Here is a 25,557-nt window from a genome sequence, read left to right as displayed (position 1 = left end):
CAAAAAGGAGAGATCCAATCCCACACAAACATGGTGAACTAGGAGGTCTGATGTTCAGAAGTGCTGAGCATCCTCCACTCCAAAGGAAGTCAACGGGAGCTGCAAGTGCTCAATGCCTCTGAAAACCTGCCCTGCAGGAGTTTAAAATTCTATGTGACTGAAGGCTATTACAAACCACTCTGCCCTCCCACCAAAAAAAAAAACAACACCTCAAGACTCCCTTCCTCATTAGTTCAATAACAAGTCTGTGACACGAGGGCTTAGCCCAGGGCGGGCAAACTTTTTGGCCTGAGCACCGCATCGGGTTTCCGAAGTATGGCGGGCCAGTTAGCGGAGGTTGTGCCTCCCCCAAACAGCCAGGCATGGCCCAGCCCCTGCCCCCTAGTCGATCCCCCCTGCTTCTCACCTCCTGATGGCCCCCCCAGGACTCCTGCCCCATTCACCCCCCCGTTCCCTGATCCCCCCCCCGAATCCTACCCCATCCACCCCGCCGCTCCCTGTCCACCCCCAGAACCCCCATCTGACTGCCCCCCACCGCCCCATCCAACCCCCCCTCTTCCTGACTGCCAACCCTCCCAGGACCCCTGCTCCCATTCAACCCATTTCTCGCCCTCTGACTTCCTTGCCCCCTAGCCACACGCATGCTCCTTGACCACCACCCTGAACTCCCCTGGCCTCTATTCAACCCCCCCTGCTCCCTGCCCCCTTACCGCGCAGCATAGAGCACTGGTGGCTGGCGGCACTACAGCCGTGCCACCCAGAGCACCAGGACAGGCAGCCGTGCCACCTGGCTGGAACCAGCCACACCACCACGCAGCACAAAGCACCAGTTCAGGCCGGGGTCTGCAGCAGCGCTGCCCCCAGAGCTCGCTACCCCGCTGCCCAGAGCATTGCACTGGCAGTGCAGTGAGCTGAGGCTGTGGGGGAAGGGGAACAGCGGGTGAGGGGCCAGGGGGCTAGCCTCCCGGGCAGGAGCTCAGGAGCTGGGCAGGAGGGTCCCACAGGCCGGATGTGGCCCGTGGGCCATAATTTGCCCCTCTCTGGCTTAACCAGTCTCTTGCATTGTGGTCCAGTGGGCAGAGTCCTAGACTGGGAAGTCGAGAGACTGGATTCTAGTTCCAGTTCTGACAGCGACCTGTTGTGTAACCTTGTGCAAATCAATTCCCCACTCTGAGCCTCAGTTTCCCTATCTGTACCAAGGGGATACAATACCTGCCTTCCTTTGTCATGGCTTTCAGGGCAACTGCTGAAAACCAGTGTTAAAGGAAGTGCACAGTCACCTTCTGCCTGTTACTGCAGACGAAGGGTAAAGGTGATGAACCACAAGTCTTTATTGCAACAGAGTGCCAATTAAAATGAATGGCAAAGAGTATATGGCTGGGTGAATTTATTTTTCAAGAAAAAAATTAAGTGGACGTTTATGCAAATCACTTGTCCTAATTGCCAAGGCTGGCCTCCAGATTATAACTTAACCAAGGCCGTGCGCCCATTACTATGAACGTTCTCCCCCACCCCTTTAACAGAGAATAAACCTTTCTGGGTCCTGGCAACTAGCACACAAATATGGAACTTGTCTGCACAGGGATGAACGAATGTGCTAAGGGAAGACAAGCCTTAGCAGGGAATTTTCCTTCTAAAAAGGCATTCTTGCCAATGGTGCAAAATATATCCCATCAGGATCCAAAACATCTGCTCATGCTTACGGTTGAGTTCCTCATCATTCGGATTACTATTCATTCATACCTTCTGTCATTCCATCGGTGTCAGACTCTACACAAACACACTCGGCCACTGTCAAGCTGGAAACCAGGTCTGTGGGTTCAAAATCTGGACTGTTGAGGAGGTTGTCGGCCACATCCATCACAACACCAGCTGTTATCTCACAGAGCTTTTTGGCAGACAGTAGAGCAAAGACATTCAACAGCGTATCGTATTCTGGGTGCCCTGGTCTCTGCTTGGCCAACAAAGGGAAATACCTGAGTAACAGACACAGAACAAGAAAAATTCACAGTTTGCTTTTTTTTAATTAAAACTTTTACAAACATTTTCTCCATAAGGTCACACAGAAAAAGACTGAAGGTAAAGAGATGTTCTTCCACCTTCTGGGAGAGACCATTAAAAAGGAAAAATTCTTATCACTCAAGACCAGTTTGGTATATAAACAGAAAATACATTCTTCATGTCTGACAACAGTAAAGCCTGAGGTAAGCACTGAAATACTATGGTGATGGGACCAAACGAGAGTAGGTGGGGAGTTAAAAGTCTGGGGTGAAATCTGGGCCCTACTGACTTCGGTTGAGCCAGGATTTCACCCCAAATATCTAAAGGCGAACTCTTCCTGACTCATTTTATTATATATCTGCGCTGTATCCAATTCACCCACGTTATTCTGTAAATGAATAGTAAACAAGGATCTAGCAGACACTACAGAATATTAACAAACCAATACAGTTCAAAGGGGAAAGACACAAGATTTTTATTTAAAACTGGATTGGCTACCACTTTCCATTAACTCATCCGTCTCCTCTTAAAATCTGAGCTAGATGTTGGTTACAAATCTGCCTGGCTGTTCGTGTGTGGGGAGAACAGCCTGATATTAAGGAGAATAATCTCCAAAAATTGGAAAGAACGGGAGTTGCATTTGGATTTTTAGGGTGCACTACAGTCATAGTCTGGGGACAAACGGGCCCTGACATAACATAGCTATAGTTTTTTATACCCTGTTTAATCCCTTGGGGAAATAAATCAGAATTAAGACCCCTAGTCCTGCGAACACTTAGGTAAATGTTTAACTTTGAGCATGCAAATAATCCCATTGACAAGTTAATTGGTCATAGGACTACTCATGCATTTGAAGTTAAGCACATGCATATGTGTCTGCACGATTGAGGCCCAGGTTTCTACTGACGTTGTCAGAAAACGTAACTGAAAATCGAAGTCCACTACTTCAATATAGAGTGGCTATATATTTGGTATATTTTCTGTTGTGCACTTCTTCCCCTCAGGCTCAATACCCTGTGTAAAATACTGTTAAGCAATAACATAGAAGTATAGTATTACACTCCTTAAAAAAAAAAAAAAAAAGCAAGCACAGCCGCTTGGTCCAGTGGCTACAGGCCTAGGCTGGGGAGCCTGGAGACCTAGATTCTAGTCCAGGTACTCTCACTGACCTGTTGTGAGACCTTGTGCAAATCAATTCCCCACTCTGAGCTTCAGTTTCCCCATATATAAGAAAGGAATAATGACACAGTTTTTTGTCATGGCTTTGTGAGCTACGATGAAAAAGAGCTAAGTAACACTAAATGAAGCGCACAATCACCTTCTTTAATGGTGAGAGTACAACCAATGGAACAATTTACCCAAGGTTGTGGTGGATTCTCCATCACTGCCCATTTTAAAATCAAGATCGGATGTTTTTCTAAAAGATCTGCTCTAGGAATTGTTTTGGGGAAGTTCTCTGGCCCTGGCCTTCTCTGGAGGTCAGACTAGTGATCACAATGATCCTTTCTGGTCTTGGAATTGTGAAATTTACATGTTGATAAAAAATACTGCTCTTTGCAGCCATTTTACACCCAATAACTAATTTGAGGTTGCAAGGAGGAATGATGTGTGACTCCCTGTCTTTCCGTGTTGTGTGTTATTCACAGCAGACGCTATGCCTTCATCTTGCTTCTCCACAAAGGAAAAGTTTACCTGGGATTCTTGCTCCAGATGTGAATGAGTTTGAGTAACGGAGTAGGAGAATACTGGCTCTCAGAAGCGAGCCTGATGATCTAGAAGATAAAGAGAAGATAAATCACAACAAAACAGTGTGACCACGCATCAGTATTTAAAACATCAAATTTGATAGAAAACAAGTTTAAAGAATCCTCTGTGAATGAAAAATTATCTTAAAAAAAATCATTGCTCACTTTCTAATCCCTTCAATACTGCTGATAGCTACAAAGGGAGCATCTTTTGTTACACCTTAAAAGCTTGAAAACAAAATTATTCCACCTACTATTTCTGTCCTCCACTTGGGAGTTATTTTCCCTCCCCTTGTGCTTTGCACACAGCTGCCGCCAAAGTGACTGTCTCACACTTATATTCCTGTCTGCAGTAGGATCAGCAGCATCAATATGATTGAGAAAGCCTCTGCTACATGTTGGTTGCTACTAAGCAGCCAGGAGATCGTCCATGTTCTTTTGGTTTAATGTACCAGGATGTTGAGAATGCGGTTTAGGGTTGCTCAGTCTGCACTGCAGACTGGACTGTGTAAAACTGAAGTTGAGGCAATGGTGGGAAACAGATCTACCGGGAAGTCTTAGAAAGCTTGTTCAGTTGCCCAAATGATTGAGTGCCCCACTGCTCAGTATAAACAAGCGTTTTTCTGAACATATCAGAAACAAAGGTATCTTTAACACAATCCTATGGGAAGGAAGTCTGCTACGCTATTAATACCGAGTCCCAGTAGTAGATTTTCGTGTAGTTAACATTAGGAAACTCCAATTCCAAGCACAAAAGGATTAGAATTCTCCCTCCTCCCGCATCATCTCACAAGCCGCATGGTGTTTCAGGGCCTTTAAAATAATGCACAAAATCAAATGAGTCTTCTACAAAAAAAAACCTCAGAGAGAATCAATGGCTGAAATTCCCCTAGAGGGAGCTACAGGATTATTTTTGGAGCCGGTATCCTATCGTATAGTGCTGGTCTCTGGAAGCATGTCTACATTGCAGTTAAACACTGACAGAGGCCCGTGCCAGCTGACTCAGGCTCACAAGATTCAGGTTAAAGGGGCTGTTTAATTACGGTGCAGACATTTAGGCTTGGCCCAAGTTCTGGATCTCTCCCAGGGTCTCAGATGCCAGGCTCCAGTTTGAGCCTGAATGTCTACATTGCAGTTAAACAACTTCTTAGCCTGAGCCCCATGAGCCTGAGTAAGCTAGCACAGGCCAGCTGTGGGTTTTTAATTACAGTGTAGACATACCCTGGGATACACTAGGTCATCCAGGAAATGAGCATTATTTCTTTAAACCAGTTATAATTCCTATTTACAGAAATGACAGAGCATTGTCAAATGGGACCAGACCTATTCAACATATTCATAAACGATCTGGAAAAAGGGGGTAAACAGTGAGGTGGCAAAATCTGCAGATGATACAAAACTACTCAAGATAGCTAAGTCCAAAGCAGACTGCGAAGAGCTACAAAAGGATCTCACAAAACTGGGTGACTGGACAACAAAATGGCAGATGAAATTCAATGCTGATAAATGCAAAATAATGCACGTTGGAAAACATAATCTAAACTAAACGATGGGATCTAAATTAGCTGTTACTGCTCAAGAAAGAGATCTTGGAATAATTATGGATAGTTCACTGAAAACATCCACTCAATGTGCAGCGGCAGTCAAAAAAGGGAACACAATTTTGGGACTCATTAAGAAAGGGACAGATAATAAGACTGAAAATATTATATTGCCTCTATATAAATCCATGGTACACTCACATTTTGAATACTGTATGCAGATGTAGTCACCCCATACCAAAAAAGATATAGTGGAATTGGAAAAGATTCAGACAAGGGCAACACAAGGCACAGTCAACCTGTGGAACTCTTTGCCAGGGGATGTTGTGAAGGCCAAGACTGTAACAGGCGTCAAAAAAGAACTAGATAAATTCAGGGAGGATAGGTCCATCAATGGCTATTAGCCAGGATGGGCAGGGATGGTGTCTCTAGTCTCTGTTTGGCAGAAGCTGGGAATGTTCTGTCCATTCCCTTTGGGGCACCTGGAATTGGCCACTGTCGAAAGACAGGATACTGGGCTAGATGGACCTTTGGTCTGACCCAGTTGTGGCCGTTCTTATGTACACAGTGCTTTCCAAATGCAATGCTCCGAGACACTGATGCAGCAAAGCACTTAATCACACCCTGAACTGAGGCATGTGCTTTGACTTCTATGGAACTTTGCTGAATCGGAATCTAAGTTTCCCAATGCTGGGATAGCTGGGGGCATAGAAAGAGAGAGCTGAAAAGCTAAGAGGGACAATAAACCAAAATTCTCTTCTATCGAATCAACTGAAGTGCAAGGTTATGCGCTTCGGATACAGCTAGTTCATCTGTCATTTGGCCACATGTAAGGTGCCGTACTGGTAGATGAAAGAAATATGGAAGGAATAAATAAGCAAAATGAACAAACATGGATGAAGGGGGCATATTATAAGTTAAGACTGACCACAGAACAGGAACAGCTAGCCCACCAAGGTACTGTCTGACACTACTTAGATGGTTTTCAAGTGTAAATACTCAAGCATTTTAGATTAGACAGATTAGGCATATAACAGATACCAACAGTACAATCCTGTTCCCCAAGAAGTGTCAGAGCAAGTAGTCTGCTTCAATGGTTAAAAAAGAGAGACACAGTTTTAACTTTATTCAGATTAATCTGTAAGTATTTTTGATTATGGCGTGAATGTAGAAGCAGCCCCAGCATTAATCAGATGATTGACCCTCTTATTACGACCCAAGATCGGCCCCTCACACCCATAATACAAGCAAATGAAATTAGAGATTTCTAGGCAGCAAGTGTTAAAATTAACTAGTACACAGGTTAAAAAAAAAAAAGTTTCTATACATCTGGATATAATGCTTTAAATTATCCAAAAGTACAATGGTTGGTTTAAATAGTCATACAAAACATATAGTACATAATCCACAGTATCCCAAATTAAAGGTTAATAAATTTAACGATACAGTTTAAATACCCGCATCCAAATATTCAGATACATCACTCATAAAAAGTTATATTAAGAATAGTTTGTGGGAAGCAAGTATAGCAATGAGTGTAGCTCGTCCCTCAAGAATTGAGAATTTAGGATAGGTTGTCTCACGTATATACAATCCATCAGAGAAGTATTTCCATCTCTTTCCAGACTTGCTTATCTTTACATACTAGATAACTCAGAATAAAAAGTATTACTCTGTCAACATTACCTGGGGCCATACCACTGCCTCAAAAACGGCATCAATCTCGTCCACTGTAAAGCAGTAGGTCTCAAAATCAGAAAAAAAATCAGCTACAAGTTTGACCCCAAGACGCCTCAAATTTTTCAGTAGGTTAATAAACCTTAGCTGGATCTGGAAAAAAGAAAGACAAAAATATCTATTCTTGATGCAAAAACATAAACTAGTTACCCTGCAATGAAATACTGTATTTAACCAATCGTGGATACGAGTGACTCTTGCTAGGACTACTGCACTGTTTCCTCTTGTTTTTTTACCATGAACAAGGTATCTTTATCTTGTAAAGATCATTTTAACTTTCTAAGGTCCCAATCCTGCACTGAGTCACAAGGCTTAACAGGGACTCGGCACGGGCACAAGAGCCTATTCGCACATAGCTCGCTGAAAGACTGGGGCCAAAACTACTACAGCGAACACTACAGCTCTTAGCACTGCCCTTAATAGATCTACATGCCCCAGTCACAACATTCAAACAGTACTGCTTTACCTGTCTTCAAAAGTACCACCAGAAGAGAGCAGTGGTATTTGACTCTATCTCAATTAATAATTTATTGCTACAGAGAGCAATTATATGAATTCAGAGAAATGGGGACCCCATTTCTAGATACATTTGAATAAAAAATATTGAGATTGTTCAAGGAATGCCAACCCTCCATGCCTCCTAACCCCTGCTCTTTTTCCCATGTCCCCTACTTCCCTCCTATTTTACTTCTGTTACCCCACCCTAACATGTCATGTCTATGCAGCATTGCCTGGTCTTGCAGATATGCAATTACAAGATTTTACAGTTTGTCAAAATTCTACTGGAGCTCACATACTTTTTTTTGTACTTTTCTTTGTCTGTTTCTGTATGAAAATATATTAAATAAATTACCACCACCAACAACCCAAAAAAAAAAAGCACAACCAAAACCAGTGAACAAAGGTGATTTTCCTCTTAGCACATGAAAACGTGCTTAAAGGGAAAGAGAGGAATCCAGCAAAGAGAGAGTGAGGGGATGTAGTAACAAGACTTACACTACCTATGCATTTAACGTTAATGACGTTAGATTCTCTAGCTTCCCTTAGGGAAGATATTCAACACTGAGATAAAGCATGCTAAGCAGGCATCTGGTTATAATATTACAACCTTTTCTGCTGGGCTTCTCTGGGAAGGACTACACTTATGGCAACATGTGGAGAACAGACACCGCATGCTTCCCTAACATGGGTATAAACAGCAGGGCAAATGGCGAGGCTCTGCTTAGGTCAGTGGACTATAGACACACCAGGACCCTGTGGGTACGTACCCTACACGGCTCTCTGCACACCCATGCAATGCCTCCCCTGTTTACAACGCTATTTTTACCAGTGTAGCGTCCCACTGGTTCCCCCTGGCAGAGCCTTTCACTGTCACGCGTAGCTACACACTGCAGTGAATGTGGCTGCAGCCTGCCTTTTGCTCAGGTGTGTAGCTACACATCCCCTACACACCACAAAGTGTAGACAAGGCCTCTAGGTAACACTTTCAAAAGCTCCTCAGTGACTTAGAAACTACTACTTCTTCCTCTTATCCCGTCATTTAGGGTCGGGTCACCGTGCAAACATCTGCCATCTTCGTCCGTCCGAGCCAGCACTAAGGGCTATCAGCTTACCATCTTCTTTGATGCAATCCACCATAACTTCCTCCTGCCACACCATCTTCCCCAGGTCCTCTTCATTCTCTCTGTATGTCTTCCCAGATTTTGTCAGCCACATCACGGACTGAGACTTCCATCCTAACGCTTTCATATCACAATTCATCCCTTCGTGGGACTGTATTACACAAAGACATCTCATCTCGAACATCTTCAGGCATTGAACTTGCCGTCTCTTTACTGTCCATGCTTCTGCACAATACAGCACTCTGGGGCACACCATTGTTACATGCAGTTGGGCCTTCAGTGTCAGTGAGATATTATTCCACTGTCTTCCAGAACTCCCCAGTCTGGACTGTATTTCGCATTCGTGCTCAGTCATCCGCAACCCAGCTGTCCAGATACCTGAACTGCTCAGTCTGGTTTAGTCATACTCCATTAATCTCTATATTCAGTTTCCCGGAGGCACCTCTACCAACCCATATTACCTCGGTCTTAGTCATATCCATTTTCTTCCCATGCCAGCTTATCTGGCCCTACCACTGATTTACGAGAGACTCTTGCTCTTCTTCTGAGGACATCCTTATAGCTATGTCATCTGCATATAGCAGCTTCTCACTTAGATCTTCCATCAACACGATAAACAGCAGCAGACTAAGGGCCCCAGGTGCAGTCGGACTTTCACATCAAAAGGGCTGGTCATTCCAAAACATGATCAGATCACTGTTTTAGGTGATATTAAATCCTCAGACATGCCATATTTCCTTGGCACTAGTGTGAGCATCTTTCTGTCCATGTTATACTACGCCTTTTCTTGGGCTACAAGAGCCTAGAAGCGACCTTGTTGGTACTCTAACTGCTTCTCGATCACTTGCCGAATTACAAACATGGCATTTGTGGTTCCTCATCCTTTCCTAAAGCTGAGCTGTTCTTGTCTGAGGAGGGGTTCCAGCATTCTCCTAACCCTAGCATCCAAGAAGTGTGCCAGTACTTTCATTCTACGTAACAGTAATTTTATCTTTCAACAGTTTCCACATTCGTGGATGCTCCCCCGCTTATGTACTTGGACCAAGACAGATCAGCATCAATCTTTAGATATTCACGTATCTCGCCATATGGCTTTAACCAGGGGTCGGTAACCTTTGACATGCAGCCCATCAGGGTATCCACTGGTGGGTCACAAGACATTTTATGTTGACCGTCCACAGGCCTGGCCCCCTGCAGCTCCCAGTGGCCGCAGTTCGCTGTTCCCAACCAATGGCAACTGTGGGAAGCGGTGGCCAGCACGTCTCTGCAACCCACGCCGCTTCCCGCAGCTCCCACTGGCCAGGAACGGTGAACCATTGCCACTGGGAGCTGCAGGTGGCCGTGACTGCAGACGGTCAATGTAAACAAAATGTCTCGCAGCCCGCCAGCCGATTACCCTGATGGGCTGTGCGCTGAAGGTTGCCGACCCCTGCTTTAACCACTCCGTTCATCCATTTTATGCCTCTCTCACACAGGACTTCCCCCAGGTCTGCTGTCACTTCATCAGTCCCACCATCTTACTGTTCTTCATTATCCAGACTGCATTTCTCACCTCTTCCTTCATTGTGTCGGATTCAGGCACCACATTAGGATACTGGCAACTCTTCCAAAAAGGGGTTTGCCTCATTTAAGAGACTCTCAAAGCATTGTTTCCATCTCACCTTCATTTTTTCAGGTGTTACTAGCAGTCTCTCCTGGTCATCATTTAGAGATGGTGCTGCAGTCCCATCCTTCTTCCCTTTGCATCTGATTTTTGCAGTGCTATAGATCTTTTGGCCAGCCAGATGTGGGTGGTTTACAAGCTCAGCATACAGGTCATCTATGGCACTTTCTTTGTCCTTTTACACTGCCTGCTTATCAGCTCACTTTGCTTCTTTGTTTTTGCTTTCATTCACACTCGATGGGCTTGTGTCTTTCTTTATGCACCGTTTTCTTATTTCAGGTCACTACCTGCATTTCGTCGGTCCACCAGAACTCCTCTCTTTCCCTAGATTTCCCCCAGCTGTACTGTCCACACAAATAGATTCCTCTTCTATTGCTGCAATCCTCACTCTTTTGATGTGGTTCTATTCTTCCTCAGCTGATACCAAACCTGTTTCCAGACACTTATCTCATTGCTTGTACAAACTTCTCTGCTGTCCTTCCCCTTAAGGTCCCCTGCTTTAATCTGGTTTCTTTTGAGCTTAGTTCCCTCCTTGTCCAATGCTCAGCCACAATCTTTATCACAAGAGGCATGATTTTTGCTATAAAAATCCAAATGACAGATGATAATTTTTACACCAAATAAACTAAATAAGATTCCCCCATCTACTCAAGCGAGAGGAAGGAGATACATAGGCCTCTTCTCAAGGGGCATGCTCTAAGGACATGGACAGATTCCATATTGAAAGTGAACAGTAGGAAACAGTAAAACTGTAACTGAGCTCAGAACTACAAAAGTAGATATTTAACATTTTGGGCAATATCATCCTGCAATAAATGACTCTCAAACCCACAGGAATTTCTTGTAATGATTATCCAAGATAAACAGATTTCTCGTATCCTTCTCTGAACTCTTAACACCTCACTAGCTAATGAAGTGTTAAATTAAGTTTAACAAGTGACAGCCTAGCACCACAAATACCTCTCTAAGAGTTACTCAGTCACAACTGATGGTGAGAGACGGCATTACTTGAATAACTTTACAGTACAAAAGTGATTACTCTAGAGACAAACAAAATTACTGTTGCACTACTATAAACTGGATTATGGACTGTAACCATCCTAAAACTACCCTTCCCTTGTTGCTGGCCACTGCTACAGCACTTAGAGCAGCACAAGGGGAAACCAAAAAAACCAAAACCAAAAAAAAGAAACAGACAGAATTTTTCTTTACCTGTTTGAATTCAAGTCCAGAAAGGACTCTAGCTGCCCCAAACTTCTAGTTAGTGTGTGCACTTTGGCTTAATGACACACCGCGTTTTAAACAACAACGTATTTGATATTCAAATTCTTGTTTGTACGAATTTTTAAAACATTGCGTGTAACATGCATATTTTATTAAATAAATTCAACACTGTGACTGACTGAAATGCCAACAATTTAACAGTATTTTAAAACAACAGCAATATACTCTTTCTATATAAACACTGCGGCATTTTAAGACCAACGTTGCTGGCCTATACTTTTATCCATCTTTCTGTTATTCACTGGTTTCTAAAGCTTTACTCCTTATTGGTACTAAGCGTAATTTGAACCAATAGAGTTAAAAAAAAAATATATATATATATATATACACACACACACACACTATCACGTTCCTTACCTTCTCTCTTTGTTGAAGGATGTGGGATACTGCTGCAGTCATACAAAGTAAAATCTGTAAAATCTCAGGTAAGTACTGAGTGATCAGATATCCCACGTTTTTCAGTACAACCTCAAAGCTGTTGAACAGACTGTGCTGGCGGCTTAGAGGCAGGACTTTACATAAATCCAGTTCTGATATTGTTTTGAGTACTGCAACCCCGCAAGGTCCTACAGAAGGAAGGAGGACAGTGAAAATGTATCAGTTCATCTTTACCTTGGTAAGTAAGGACCCGATTTCAACAGGCCAAATGTCAATGTCTGAGGTTCCTCTCAATGTGAAAAAAGGGTGGCAAATCTGGCCCTAAATTACAAGCCCTTTAAATGCTCCTAATTCAGTTTCTTATGTAAAATTAACGAACAGCCCCAGCTGTCTATCATGGTTCTTATATGGCCCTCGTTGCTGTAGTGTAAGAGTGCCTCACAATCAATGTATGCACTTATCCTCATAATGCCCCTGTGGCATTGTGCTCACCAGCTCTTCAGAAAGGAAGGACAACACAGTAGTTAGGAGTAGGGTGACCAGATGTCCCAATTTTATAGGTACAGTCCTGATTTTTGGGTCTTTTTCTTATATAGGCTCCTATTATCCCCCACCCCCTGTCCTGATTCTTCACACTTGCTGTCTGGTCACCCTAGTGAGGATGCCAACCTAGGACTCTGGCGTTCTGGGTTTGATTCCCTGCTCTGCCACAGACCTCCTGTGACCCTAGGTAAGTCACTCAGTCTCTCTGTGCCTCAGTTCTGTAATAACAGTACAGGAATAATAGTACATTGTACAGCAGGGAAGGGAAACCATGTCCAAGGGCTCAGGGGAAACCTTGACTCTTATTTAAAAACAACCTCCCCCTCTCCCAAAAATAAAACAGTGCCATTGGTGCTTTAATTTATGCAGGCCCCCATTTCCATAACATCTAAGCCCTCACAGTCCTCGAAGTATTTATCCTCCTCACATCCGTGAGGTAGGGAAGAACTATTAGCCCCAGTTTCTAATGGCAGAAGCATACCAACACTGAAGTGCTTCACAGGTTCAAAGAGCAGGTCCAGGTACATTCTAATCTCTTCAGGCAGCGAGCCAGCAAGGAACCTCAGAACAATCAACATACGAGTGTGCGCACCAGATTTGCCCTGAGTTTTCCTTCCAGTTTTGTTTCTCATCCGCCCATAGAGAATTCTTCAAAAGCCAAAAAGAAATAGTATTTGTGAGTTCTCCACTGTTTCTGAAGCATTGCAGGAGCAGTTTGGCTGGTTCACAATCTTTGTTCAGAAAGTTTAATCTGAACTACATGGCTTAACGAATGCTCCCCACTATTACCTCTATTGCTGCTTGGCACGCAGTAACACTACCAGAAAGGGCATGCTCTTGCTCCCAACAAGGTCATTGGAAATTCTGCTAGTGATCTGAATGGGAGCACAGCTTAAGTATGAATTAGCAAAGCATTGTGCTAGTATGAAGACAGAGTTATAGTTGAGGAAGCACTTTCATTGTAAAACGCTATTTCCATGTATTTATCAAATAAATGTAATATCCTGAGGGCGAAAATCTCTCAGATTTCTTCTTAAGCATTTACAATGAACTTTTTTGGAAAATATGAGTTTAACTAATGCATTCAACAACACACACACACACACACACACACACACCACACACACACACACAAAGGTATTAAAGAGAATACCATGTACAGTAATGAATGAGGAGGCCTTAGTTGCTGAGAGAGCCATAAGTTTGTATCGTCTCTTTAAAATATCAGCCAGAAGCTGCATTATGTTTCTTCTATAGCCATTATTTTATTTTAATATGCAGAGTTTATGCAGTGTTTCACCCACACACCTCATAAGAACAGGAACAAGATCTGGTCGGTGTTGCATTTTAACTATAGTGTTTTCTTCGGCTATGCTGAAATGAACTATTTCGTCTTTAAAACTCTTATCTTCCAGTAACCTTTGCAAGTTCTCCCTGCAAGTATTAAACACAGTTATTTAAAAAAAAATTAAAAAAAATCTCTATGCAATTTATTAAAGGATCACATCCTTACCCTTTTAAAGGGTAAGTAAATCAACTAGCTCAACTTCATTACATAGACCGCTACTTTTCATACAGGATTCTGTAAAGGCTATCCAAGTAGGTGCAATAGTGTACTGTGCTGACAGTTTGGCCTAATGGTTAAAAAGAACTACAAAAATCCTTTACTGAAACGAACACAATTGACCACTACATACCATGGTGGGTCTGGGTGAGGAAAAAGGTTTGTTTTGTTTTGAGAAAGAGTTCAAATCTGATATGGAAAAACTGAAATCTTTTATCTTTCTGAATGAAAATGACCCTGCTGCACTCCTCTGCCTTCTCTAAAACAAAACAGTAAATTCCTCTTCTCAGATATCTGCTTTACAAGACTAGCCCAAGTTACCTTCTGTGACTGTATCTAGATCTCAGGCACAATGGCATGTAAGTGACAACCTCTTTTCTTCTTTATAGTCTACAAAAGCTTTTTCGATTTTAATTTAAATATAAATAGAAGCTTTTTTTAATTCTGTCTGTTTCCAAATTCAGATTTGGAATAGGAATATTAATTTTTCTTGGGTTCAGAAAGTTGTGGCTATTTCTCTTACAAGCAGATGATGCCAAATATCATAAATATATGTTTGATGTGATACCTCATCATTGATCTGTGCTGGAAGAATTTTAACGCTCTTACTTGTATGGCAGTAGGTGCGGATGCTTGTAAGTCATGATGCAGTCAAGGGCTACTTTTTGCACATTCTGGTCTTGATGGGACAACAGCTGAAGGTAACATTTTACAAGAAAAGAAAATTAGGAGAAAGCCCAAATAATACATACACTTCTCCTTATACCACTATATCAAGATGATTTGCTCAAGAGAGAATTCAGCCCTTAAATGGGGGGAAGGGGAAGTAACTATCTAACCTAAAGGGATCCACAATAAAGAGAATTTCATTTTAGAACAGTCATTTAAAAGACACCAAGCAGCAAATATTTCCTACCACTATTCATCCAAGAGAGATAATTACAGAACACAATAGTTACTTATTCCTAAAAAGAAAAACAAAAATCCAGGACATCATTGATGGTAAATGATGGCATAAGCTGCTGGAACTAGAGGTGCTGGGCTGCTACCGCACCCTCGGACTTGAAGCGGTTTCCACCAGATCCAGGGTTTACAGTTTGGTTCAATGGCTCTCAGCATCCCCACTACACAAATTGTTCCAATGCCCATTTGATGGGTACAGCAATTAAACAACGCAATCATCAACTTGTGTTTTAACATGTTATTTTTACAGAGTGTCTTTTGTAAGATCACTTTTGGACCAGCATTGTATTTGTGTCACACTAAGTAAAATAATAGATCAGCCAAACCATTCCACAATGTTTGCGCCACATACATCCAAGTTACGAAAACGCACATAGAACATTAGATTTGTTCAAAAGAGAAATACAAGGGGAATAATAAGAACCCCATCAACAATAGCATTAAGGGGTGAATGCCCCCAGCGGCCATGCGAAGAGGAATACGGAACATTACCAAAAACCTCACCTTTCCCCCACCTAGTTCTTCAGTTTCATGGTAAACAGCACTGTGATCTGTTGTAACACCCCAGCATTCTGAAGGCATAGTATCAATCCAGCAGTTGTGCTACAGCATGGAGCTAACAAATAGCAGACCAGATAAATGCCTGTTTTGCCATACTGGGTTGTTCTGCACTCTTTAAAAATGTTGGTTAAATAAAATGTTTTTAAAATATACAAATCTGGTCAATATTTTCCTAAAAAAAATCACAGACAAGCAATCGAACCCACAGAGAGCAGCTCTCTCCTAAGCAAAGTGCAGAGGTTTACAGGAGTACAATGAATGCTGAAGCATTCCATTAGAGCAGAAGCTGGTGATCTGAGACAGGCTGAACACTGGGGAGCTAACGCAGTAATACAGAATGGATGGTTAGCTAGTATATGCGAAAGGATGCGTGAATGATCTTGAAAGATCCAAGTTAAGTTCATGTCTCATGGATGATCATTCAACACGTGTTGTTAGAAACAAGATTTTGGTGATTCCTTTTGCAGAACACTTTTACAGGGACTTATTTCCACAAAATTCAAGTTGATAAACTCAGTCCGGTTTCCGGAAGGAACACCCTTTAAATAGCATATGCTGGATTTATAATTTCCCTTAAAAATTACTTTTTCTCTTTTTCCCCATTTATGTTTAGAAGGGGACTTTTAGGGAGAGACAAGCCACACATGCTCCCTCTCTTTTCTCTCTCTTCACACGTCCGGCTACCGTTTGAGGCCTGTTTACATTCAGTTTCAGCTTTGCAGCCTGCTGTTATGGGTAAAACCCCTATGCAGACCCTAGGGAAGGACTGACACCATCAAACAACAAAAGTGAAGACACAGAAAAATAAAGAGAAAGGCATTTTTCTCTCCAATCTCTCTCAGCTATCTGGTATAGTTTCTCAGGGCATGTGTACACTACAGGCACTACCGCGGCACAGCTGTGCCACTGTAGCACCCACTGACGATGGGAGAGATTTTCCTGTTAATGCAGGTAATCCACCTCCCCTAGAGGCAGTGAGGCTGGCTTAACTACAGCACTCGAAGAGTGTGAATGTCTCACACCCCTGAGCGAAATTGCTAGGTCAATCTGAAATTTAGGTGTAGATGAGGGCTTAGACTGATGGTCACGGCTAGATGGAAAGGGGATCCCGAAACTTTCCTTTGTACCATGGGGCTACGATACAGAAAAGGTCAAGAACTGCTGAGTTATGGTAATGTTAGGAGTCACTTCTAACACAGTGCAAAATTTTTCAGATGGTGCTATTCATGTTGATGGTCCCTTTAAGACACAACTGCTGTACACTGCACTGCAACAGTCATTCTTTTTACAAAGAAGGACCCTTTGGCTTGGTGTTCAGGTAAGACAGGAATACATTTGTTTATTAAGCAAAACAAAAATGTTAAGTATTATTACCTGATTGTACAACTCATTTAACTTTGATTCCAGATACAGTGCACGTGGATTTGAAAACTTGGAGAAAACTTGCAAATGGGCTATTAGCTGCCTGAAACAAAAACAAACACGCTTTTAACAATGAAACAGATACACATCCTGTGTTATTACCAACAGACAGGAGAAAGGCACCAAGATTCTGAGTTTCTGCACGTCAGTATGTAGGGCTACATTTACAAACCGGCTCAAATGGCAGTGGAAGGATTTGATGTATACCACTGCGAAGAGTGGTAGGGATAAACCGGACCTGTGGATGAGACTGTATCACCCAAGAACAGCCACATCTCCACTTGCTAGGGAAAGGGAGAAGTTGGGGAAAAGGGAAATCAACCATGCCAAAAATGATCAGGACTGGTCAAAAAGATACACGTGCAGGACAGCAAGAGTCTACACTGATTCAACAGCTCCCTGCAGAGGTTCACACCAAAAAACTTCTACTGAATCTGCCACGTGATTCGAATTTCCTCCACCCTGTCTAACCCCAGCAAAGGGAGGTGCTGAGACCATTACATACCCTCCACAGCCAGTACTGTACTATGGTCTCTGCTGAATGATGACTAATGATGCAGTTGTGCACAATACGTGTTACCAGGCACACACTAGTCTCTCACATCACGCCGAGCTCTTATTTTTTCATCATTTTCAAGGAGGAGTTTGTAATATACGTTTTGTGAGAGCCTAAACTACAGGGGTGCAAATCTGACAGTATAACGAGGAGTCCAGGGTCAAGAGGAAAAGCGTTCACTAAAGAATTCATTAACAACTAGCCAGTAAACCTTCTACACCTTGGTTATTACTACCAGCATTTAAAAGTTTCCATCTAGGAACAAGCACATTTTGAAGAAGAAATTCAAATCTGGTGACAATCTGATTTTTGTAATTGTTACTAATTCACAGATCTGAACCACTCAGCTCAGGGAACAGAACAAAATAATAGAACTTATAAAACACCTACAACTAAACCAGAATATAGACTAGAATTCATTGCATCTTAATGTGCAAGAAGACATTTTTAAAGTTCTTTGTTGCTACAAATGTCACTCTCAAACAGGCAAAAATAGTTCATTTGAATCACCTAAAATGTGAATTTGACAGCAGGGTAAAAAGGCCATAATCAAGAAGTTTCAAAACTGTGTTTTAAGACACAAGCCATAGACAATTTACTCACAAAATAACTTGATACAGTTGAACAATGGCATCACAATAGCATATATTTATAGTAAGAAAGACCAAAAAACCTGTCCAGAACAAGGACATCAGGGCCAAGATTTTCAAAAATGGGTGTCTAAAGCTAGTACTCTGAAATCCGTAACTGGGTGTCTACCATGATTTGCAATGCCCATCAGCTCCCATTGACTTTAAAAGAAAAGTAGACACACACAGAGGCAACAGTTATTTCCCCCGCAAACAACTAACTTTGGAATCCTGCTAGGGTTGCCAACTCCCACAGGTTTGTCCCGAGTCTCCAGGAATTAAAGATTAGTGATGAAACCTCCAGGAATATATCCAACCAAAATTGGGATTCCTAGACCCTGCACCATTTTTGCTTCAAATTATGCAAAGCTATGGCCTATTACCCATCTTATGGTAGTGCCCCTCCCACTAGTGCTAGGTGTTGCATGGGACAGGATCCCATCCTCCAAAGAGCTTATGAAAGACTGAAAGAGATGAAGGAAGGGGAAAGGATGCACATAAGCCCAGTGATCATAACCAAGTGAGTCCACCCCATTCCTACGAAACCCTTTAAAACACCAAATGATTAACATTTGCATTTCACTTGCTCCCTGCCCAATCAAACAAAGCAAAACTCACTTTGCTGCAGCTCTTCTTGTTTTCTTTTTCGCTGCTCTTCAACCACTGGTTCTGCCATTCCCTCCTCTTCCTCTTTTTCCACCTCCTGGGTAGCATGGTGCATCTCTTCGGTGGGTTTTTCTTCCTCTTCTACTGCACCTCTGTTTTTCTTTCTAAGATTCTGGGTTGGAGCCACGAGAGAATCTGCTTGGTAATACTCATTGCTATATTAAAAATAAATCAAAATCAATCAATAGAACAGTATCTGCTGGGGTGAGGTTTAGTTGAAGCTGTTCACAACTGGAAGTTCCAATTATCCACAGAGTTGTGCATCATGACAGTGTACAGTTCAAGATCCCCAAAAGGGGGTTTAATTTCAGCATGCAAATGGGCATTTCTTCTATTGTGAATGGCAGAGATATTAAAGGAAAGTGAGCAAATGTAAAGGGAAAAGACAACAAAAGGAAAAAAAGTAAAGGACTAAGATCAGAAAAAATGTGGTGAAGAAAAAGAAGAGAACGTGAATCTAAGTAGAATGGGAGAATTTTTTTTAAAACAGTTGGCAGGGATGTGTGAAAATGTGAGTTAGGAAGTGTGGGAATCGATGATGTATTACATAGTGGAAGCCCTCTCACCTGAAAACCATTAAACGCAGACAAAGCACTGTAGGAAATACACTGTAAAGAAGAGTCAAGAGCTGGCAGGGGAAATGGAGCGAGGGGCCTAATTCACAGCCTGCTGGAGTGAACAGAAAGACTCCCACTGATTTTAGTGGGCACTGAATCAGGCCCTAGATACACTAAAGGTATTTTCCTATCTCTGTCTGAATAAAATTACATGCTTTCATTTTACAAACAAGGGAGACAAGGAGGAGCCTCATCTTCAAGTCTATTTCCAAAACCTTCACTTCCATCGAAGCTACACCCCTCACCTAGCAGTAGCGAGGCTGTGTCACCAAAACTCATTATTACACTGGGTTCAACACACAGCCCGCCAATTGACAGCTTACATTTCAGGTTGCTTTTATTTTTTCCACTCTCTGTAACATGAGCCTTGTTTAACAGAAAGGAGGATCAACGTCAATACAAAATCATATCACTCTAGTAGATTCAGAGGACTCAGAAAACAAAATCCATTAAAAAAAACAAATCACTCATCAGTTGTCTTATAGGACCCTAGTAACTCTGCCTTCATTTATGACATTTCCAAGCAAACATGTGTCATCACTGAACATGATACTTACCTAATGAATCTGAAAGAGAAGTGGGGAAAAGCTCCCTTGACCTGGCTCCACTCTGTCTGGAAACTTGGACACGCCTTCCAAAGCGAGACCGGAAGTTTGAGTAATCTGTTCGCAATCACTAGCAATCCGTTTCTAAACCTCCAGCTGCTCGGATACCAGGATTCCCACGTCTCCTTCTCGGATCTTCTCACTCTCTGTATCCGGCAGTGGCCTGCCTGCTCTTCACTCAGCTCGTTTTGCAGTTCCACTCTCTATATAGGAAACCAAACCACGGTCCTCATTACTGCAAGAAAACTTCAAGAGTTATTCAGTAAATTGCTGGCGGTGGGATAAATAACAGCAACTGTTTACATTAATGTTTGCCATCTATCTAAGCAAATTCTGCTTAATATTGATCTGACTGCAACACAGGTTAGAAGGTACCCTGGGGTGTCAGAACTTCAGCAAGGAGCTTAACTTTAAGCACACTTAGCCCCAATAAATGGCGTCCTTGTGACATTCAGTGACATCCAGTATTCACATTCAAGAGCAGGGTCAAGGAAAAGAGATACATTTGGCAGAAATTCTACTGATTCCATGTTGAACAGGGGGGGCGAAGAAGATTCTCAGCACATTACTGAAAATCCTCACAGACTTCTACTGTCCCTCATCATCAGGGGGAGAGCCAGTCTAGGCACAAAGAAAGTACTGCCTGGTGCCTCACATGCTAGGAGGACTCTACAACCCATGGATTGCCCCTATCTACCTCGTCACAAATAGAAATAACAATAAATAAGAATAAATAAATAATAATATTATATGGAGCTATACCTATCTCCTAGAACCGGAAGGGACCCTCAAAGGTCATTAGCAGGACCAAGTACTGATTTTGCCCAGATCCCTAAGTGGCCCTCTCAGGGCTGAACTCACAACTCTGGATTTAGCAGGCCAATGTTCAAACCACGGGGGAGGCAACAATTCTGACAGATCTCCACTCTCTCCCTCGGAAATAAGGCCAGAAGGGGAGGAGGAAAACTTATGTCCTGATTTTTCCCCTTTTGCAGTATGGCGCACACCAGAGCATAAAGCCAGAGCCCTGTTCATGAACCATCTGGACCATAGCTAAGTTAGTGTCTAAACATCTACAAAACATGAATTACCAGCATAGACAGCCGCTTTCTCCAAGTGCTCGTAATAGACTTTCCAGAACTGTTTATTCTCCATTTCGTTTGCATGAGATCTAACAATAAACAAGACAGTAATTAAGTAAAAGATACCATGTGATATTAGCTGGCTATACTGCTAGTATGTTCAAAGACTTGGTGTCCAGCCCCACTCAGCATGTAGGCAAGACATTTTCTGTGTGCAGCTATAATATTTCTTTGCCTTCATCTGAAGATCCCCAGAATAGCCTGGTTATAGCTTGTGAATACAAAAGGGACCCTTTGGTACGGATGTTTTCAAGTCTTTCAATATTGCCTATGCATCACATAGACACTTAAAAACCAACACAAAGAGTCAGCGAGGATTCACCGACTGAAGATGTAGTTTAAACATTTTCATGATTTCACTTCTCTGATATGGGAAAATGACACATTTCTATCACAGAATGTACAGAGAAAAAACTAAGTGGTCACAAGCCAGGCAATGCACTCTGAAGCTGACATTCCAAATTTAGGGTTCAATCCAGTGACCATTCAAATCAACGGAAGCTCTTCCATTGACTTCAGTAGGTTTTGCACCAGGCCCTTAGTGAGGGGAGGAAGAAGAGACGGACTGATTCATTATTTATATAACACCTATCATATGATGGTCATAATAGTGAGAGATCAGCAGTTGGCTATCTTGGATTCGAGTCTGTTACCTTCATGTCCCAACCTTAGATGTAATTTAACAATACTTTTGCCTATGAGGTTGTCTTTAATATTTGTTGGCATCACAAAAACAAGCTAAAAAGTAACAGTCTACAAAGAGCAAGATCTACCTGACAGATCAGAGGCATTTTCTGTGGTAACTCATGTAAATGTACATCATGCTTGTGCATATTTACATTTATTTTTAGGGGAATGCGACACACTTTTATTTAGCTTTTTTAAAGCCCAGGGGCAGTTGCAACAACACAACTGAGGCTCTATCACCATGTCACTAGCACATACTTACGCTATGAGCTCAATAATAGGATCCCAGAGAAGGCAGAAGTTAATATAGAGCATTCCCAGTAAATCACCGAAGAGGCACCTACAGTGACACACAAGAGAAACTGTTTTAAAAAGCTAACAATGATATTCAAAGCAAGTATAAAAACAGCTTCACTGATTGATAAACTGCAAGAAAAAGCAATAAAGTCAAGTTAAAATCTCTCAGAAATCAACACCCATAATTAAGACATTTCGATTATTATTTGTACTTTGGTAGTGCCAATGCCACATCGTGCTAGGCTCTATACAAACATAGAAACAAGGAGAGTATTCCCTGCCCTGAAGAGCTTATGTTGCATTAGACCCAGGGCCCCATCAGGATTCAGCTCCTCACTGAGCTACATGACTATATAGACCACACACAATCCCCTGCCCCAAGGAGTTTACAACTCAAGAAGGCACATTATAAAAGGCCCTTAAGTATCAGTAGTAATAAGTTAATATTTAGCTAGTACAGGAAAAATCCCGATCGAAGCAGCCTTGACAGTGTGAAGCCCACAGCAGCTCAGCAGCATGGTCAGATTCAGCAGTTATAGAGGGATGTCCCTGCAATCTATAAGGCCTCAATCCTGCAATGAGCTCAAGAAGGCAGACCCCTGAGCCCATGCAGAGCTCCACTGAGGTCCAACGACAGAGTTTGGTTGCCAGGTCAGGGGGTAAATTGCTAACAGCTCACCCCAGCCCTTCACATCACTTCCACCTGCTTTCCTCTCACTACTCTTTACAGGAGTGTTTAGAACGTTTATCGAAATACCATCACTTTTTTTCGGTTTCTGCCCCTGCTAGATATTGAGGCAAATATAGTTTGGTCAGTTCAGGATAAAAACACCCAACAACAAGACACGTTGATCACCAACTGGAGCCAATGGTATTTCCCAACTTAGTGCAAACGGGCACATTTAAATGCATTTTGGCACCTTACACTTTCCTCTGAAGCATCGAGCACTGGCCATTGGCAGAGAAAGGATACCGGGGCTAGAGAGACACTGCTCAGGTGGGACGTTCAAAAGCACTCAAGTTGTTGTCTTCTTTGTGCGGCTTAAAAAACAGCCAATGTCCAGATGTCCAAGGCCTAGACTGGCAATTCAATTGATTGCTTCCAGTGATGTGGAGTGGTTAGCAGAGATACCATTGGAATATGGTGGTTTGGGCACAGTTTCTATAGTTTGACGTCTGTTTTTGGCAGCCAGAACAGGACTGTGTCTGAGGGCTTGTCTACACTTACAGCGCTGCAGATCGTAATGAATATGCTACTATGCCGATGGGAGAGCTTCTCCAACTCGCAGCAAGAGGTGGTAGCTATGGTGACAGGAGGGTTTCTTCTCCCATCAACACAGCACTGTCTACACTGGGGGTCATGTCAGTATAACTATATCACTCAGGGTGGTGGATTTTTCCACAGCAGAGCGATGTAGTTATACTGACAGAAGTTTGTATGTCCCCATCTATGGAGAAGGCAGGTGCGTAATACATGCAATGTGCGGATGTGATTTAAAGTGAACCATATTTTCCATGGGAGCGAAAACCCGCATAGTTCTTTGGTTGGGTGCTTGATGAGGTGTTTGTTAGAGATGCTGATGTCTTTCCACCTTGCTCACCATTAATCTTCAGGGGAAAGCCCCATGTCTTTGAGCTCTGGTGCTGCAAACTAAAGGGAGTCAGGAGCAGCAAAGTCTCAGTGACTACTGAGGAAAGTTTGAGCTCCTAACTCACTCATGATTAGTTTCTTTCCAGCCTGCATTTACTGAAGCCTTCACAAGTCACTGAAAAAATTTCTGATGAAGTAAAATGCAAAATTCTCTTGCCTTATAAAAAGGAAACAATCCATTGTACCTTTCAGCAGTAACTTCTCACCTCATGTAAAGGTCCATCTGGTACTGCAGACTGCACCATATCATGCCTCAGTTTTCTTAAATGAATAAGTTTTTCTCTATAATCATTCACAGTGGCTGGCACAAGTTCCAGCTTGAAGTAATATGGCAAACACGGATTGAAGCTCTCCTGTTCCATCATCCTGAACAAACCAGTGAAATGCCTTTTGTTAGAAGATTCCTCTAGACAATTGTTTTGTCATAATTCACTATTTAAAGGCAGAGCCTCAGCTGCTGTAAACTGTCACAGCTCCACTGAACCTGATGGAGCTACAGAGATTTCCACCGGTTAAGGATCGGGCCCATAAAGTTACAGTCTGAAAAGCCAAACGAGCATACAGGGAGGCCCACTTTAGCTAAAGAACAGAGACTAGCATGTGTAACTGGCAAATATAAGTCAGTGTCAAGAAAACTGCTTATATTAAAAACAACACCCCCATGGTTTTGAAATGTTAAAGCAGCAATTGTAATACTACCTTGGTTGATGTAGGAAGCTGAGACTCAAAATGACTTAAAATCCTTACTGTCAAGAGTCGGACCTATTAAAAGTGAAAGCATGTTTTAGAGACATACTGCAAACGGTGAAAGGCCATTGAAAATGGCACAATTTTAAAGACATGAGGGGCATTCATTCTTGCACATAATTGCACATTTCACCTTTAGGCCTTCCTTATACAGCTTATTTCAAATGCTGCTAATTAAGAATTAATTTTTCCATTAAAACACAATCATCTTGCACATATTGGAATCTGTTAGAAAAGAAGATTACCTTGGAGATGCTGGAGGAAATGTTTGTCTTCAGTTTATCAAACAAATCCATTAAGTTCTCATGGAAAGAGGATCCTGGCAACCACACAGAGCCAATCTCGTATAATAGAGATCAGCCAGTAGCAAGGCCGATGGGTCTGAAGGAAGTACGCTGAAACAAATATTTTGTTTACTATTGTACCAGGTGAACCACGATTTAAAAAAAAATATCATATGGGGGAACCCTCTTCCCCCAAATCAGGATTCTGCTAGCACATTACACACCAGTACGGTCTAACCTACGCCAGGGCAAAATGAGACATGTGAAGGTCTTTCATTTCCCCCTCTGCCTTGTAACTGGACCTGCAGCTCTGTGGCTGGAAGATTAAGCGTGTGCATGCAGAGACCCTGAAGGTAGCAGGGACCTGTACATGGGTGCTGTGAGGATAAAACCATTAATGATTGTCAAGCACTCCAGATACAGTGGTGATGGGGGCCCATATAAGTAGTAATGCTGCAAGTCCTAATTTGTTTTCTCTGGCTGGACTGGAAGAACTATGTGGGAAGATCATACAGAGCTCAAACAACCTTTCTGTAATTGTTCAGTTATTAGGGCCCTACGGAATTCATGTCCATACAGACTTCACGTGGGGAGACAGCATTTCTCAGATTGGGTGGTCTTGACCCAAAAGGGAGTTGCGGTGGGGGGGGGG

The 25,557-nt window shown here is 42.5% G+C and overlaps 1 protein-coding gene and 2 long non-coding RNA genes across 4 annotated transcripts in view; 1 reads left to right on the top strand and 2 right to left on the bottom strand.

Moving 5' to 3' along the window:
• LOC127042744 (uncharacterized) overlaps positions 1 to 25,557 on the top strand; it is a 439,524-nt gene that overhangs the window by 41,838 nt on the left and 372,129 nt on the right. The gene's annotated exons all lie outside the window — the stretch shown is intronic.
• The window catches only part of UTP20 (UTP20 small subunit processome component), a 104,612-nt gene that overhangs the window by 47,375 nt on the left and 31,680 nt on the right, over positions 1 to 25,557 (bottom strand). For both annotated transcript variants that reach the window (XM_050934046.1, XM_050934056.1), the window contains exons 23-30: positions 16,977 to 17,067; positions 14,688 to 14,773; positions 13,823 to 13,948; positions 12,996 to 13,162; positions 11,951 to 12,159; positions 6,974 to 7,117; positions 3,694 to 3,773; positions 1,744 to 1,976 (exon numbers count right to left, since the gene is read on the bottom strand). In XM_050934046.1, coding sequence (XP_050790003.1) covers positions 1,744 to 1,976; positions 3,694 to 3,773; positions 6,974 to 7,117; positions 11,951 to 12,159; positions 12,996 to 13,162; positions 13,823 to 13,948; positions 14,688 to 14,773; positions 16,977 to 17,067 — 1,136 coding nt within the window. The remainder of the gene's footprint in view (positions 1 to 1,743; positions 1,977 to 3,693; positions 3,774 to 6,973; positions 7,118 to 11,950; positions 12,160 to 12,995; positions 13,163 to 13,822; positions 13,949 to 14,687; positions 14,774 to 16,976; positions 17,068 to 25,557) is intronic.
• On the bottom strand, positions 24,207 to 24,930 carry LOC127042728 (uncharacterized). Its single transcript, XR_007772030.1, has 3 exons — positions 24,867 to 24,930; positions 24,574 to 24,636; positions 24,207 to 24,240 (listed from the first exon to the last, which is right to left on the bottom strand). It is a non-coding gene; the product is annotated as an uncharacterized LOC127042728 (long non-coding RNA).

This window comes from Gopherus flavomarginatus, chromosome 1, assembly GCF_025201925.1.
Source record: "Gopherus flavomarginatus isolate rGopFla2 chromosome 1, rGopFla2.mat.asm, whole genome shotgun sequence".
Taxonomy (NCBI): Eukaryota; Metazoa; Chordata; order Testudines; family Testudinidae; genus Gopherus; species Gopherus flavomarginatus.
The sequence above is the reverse complement of the archived record's forward strand: the minus strand, read 5'-3'. Positions and strand labels throughout refer to the sequence as shown.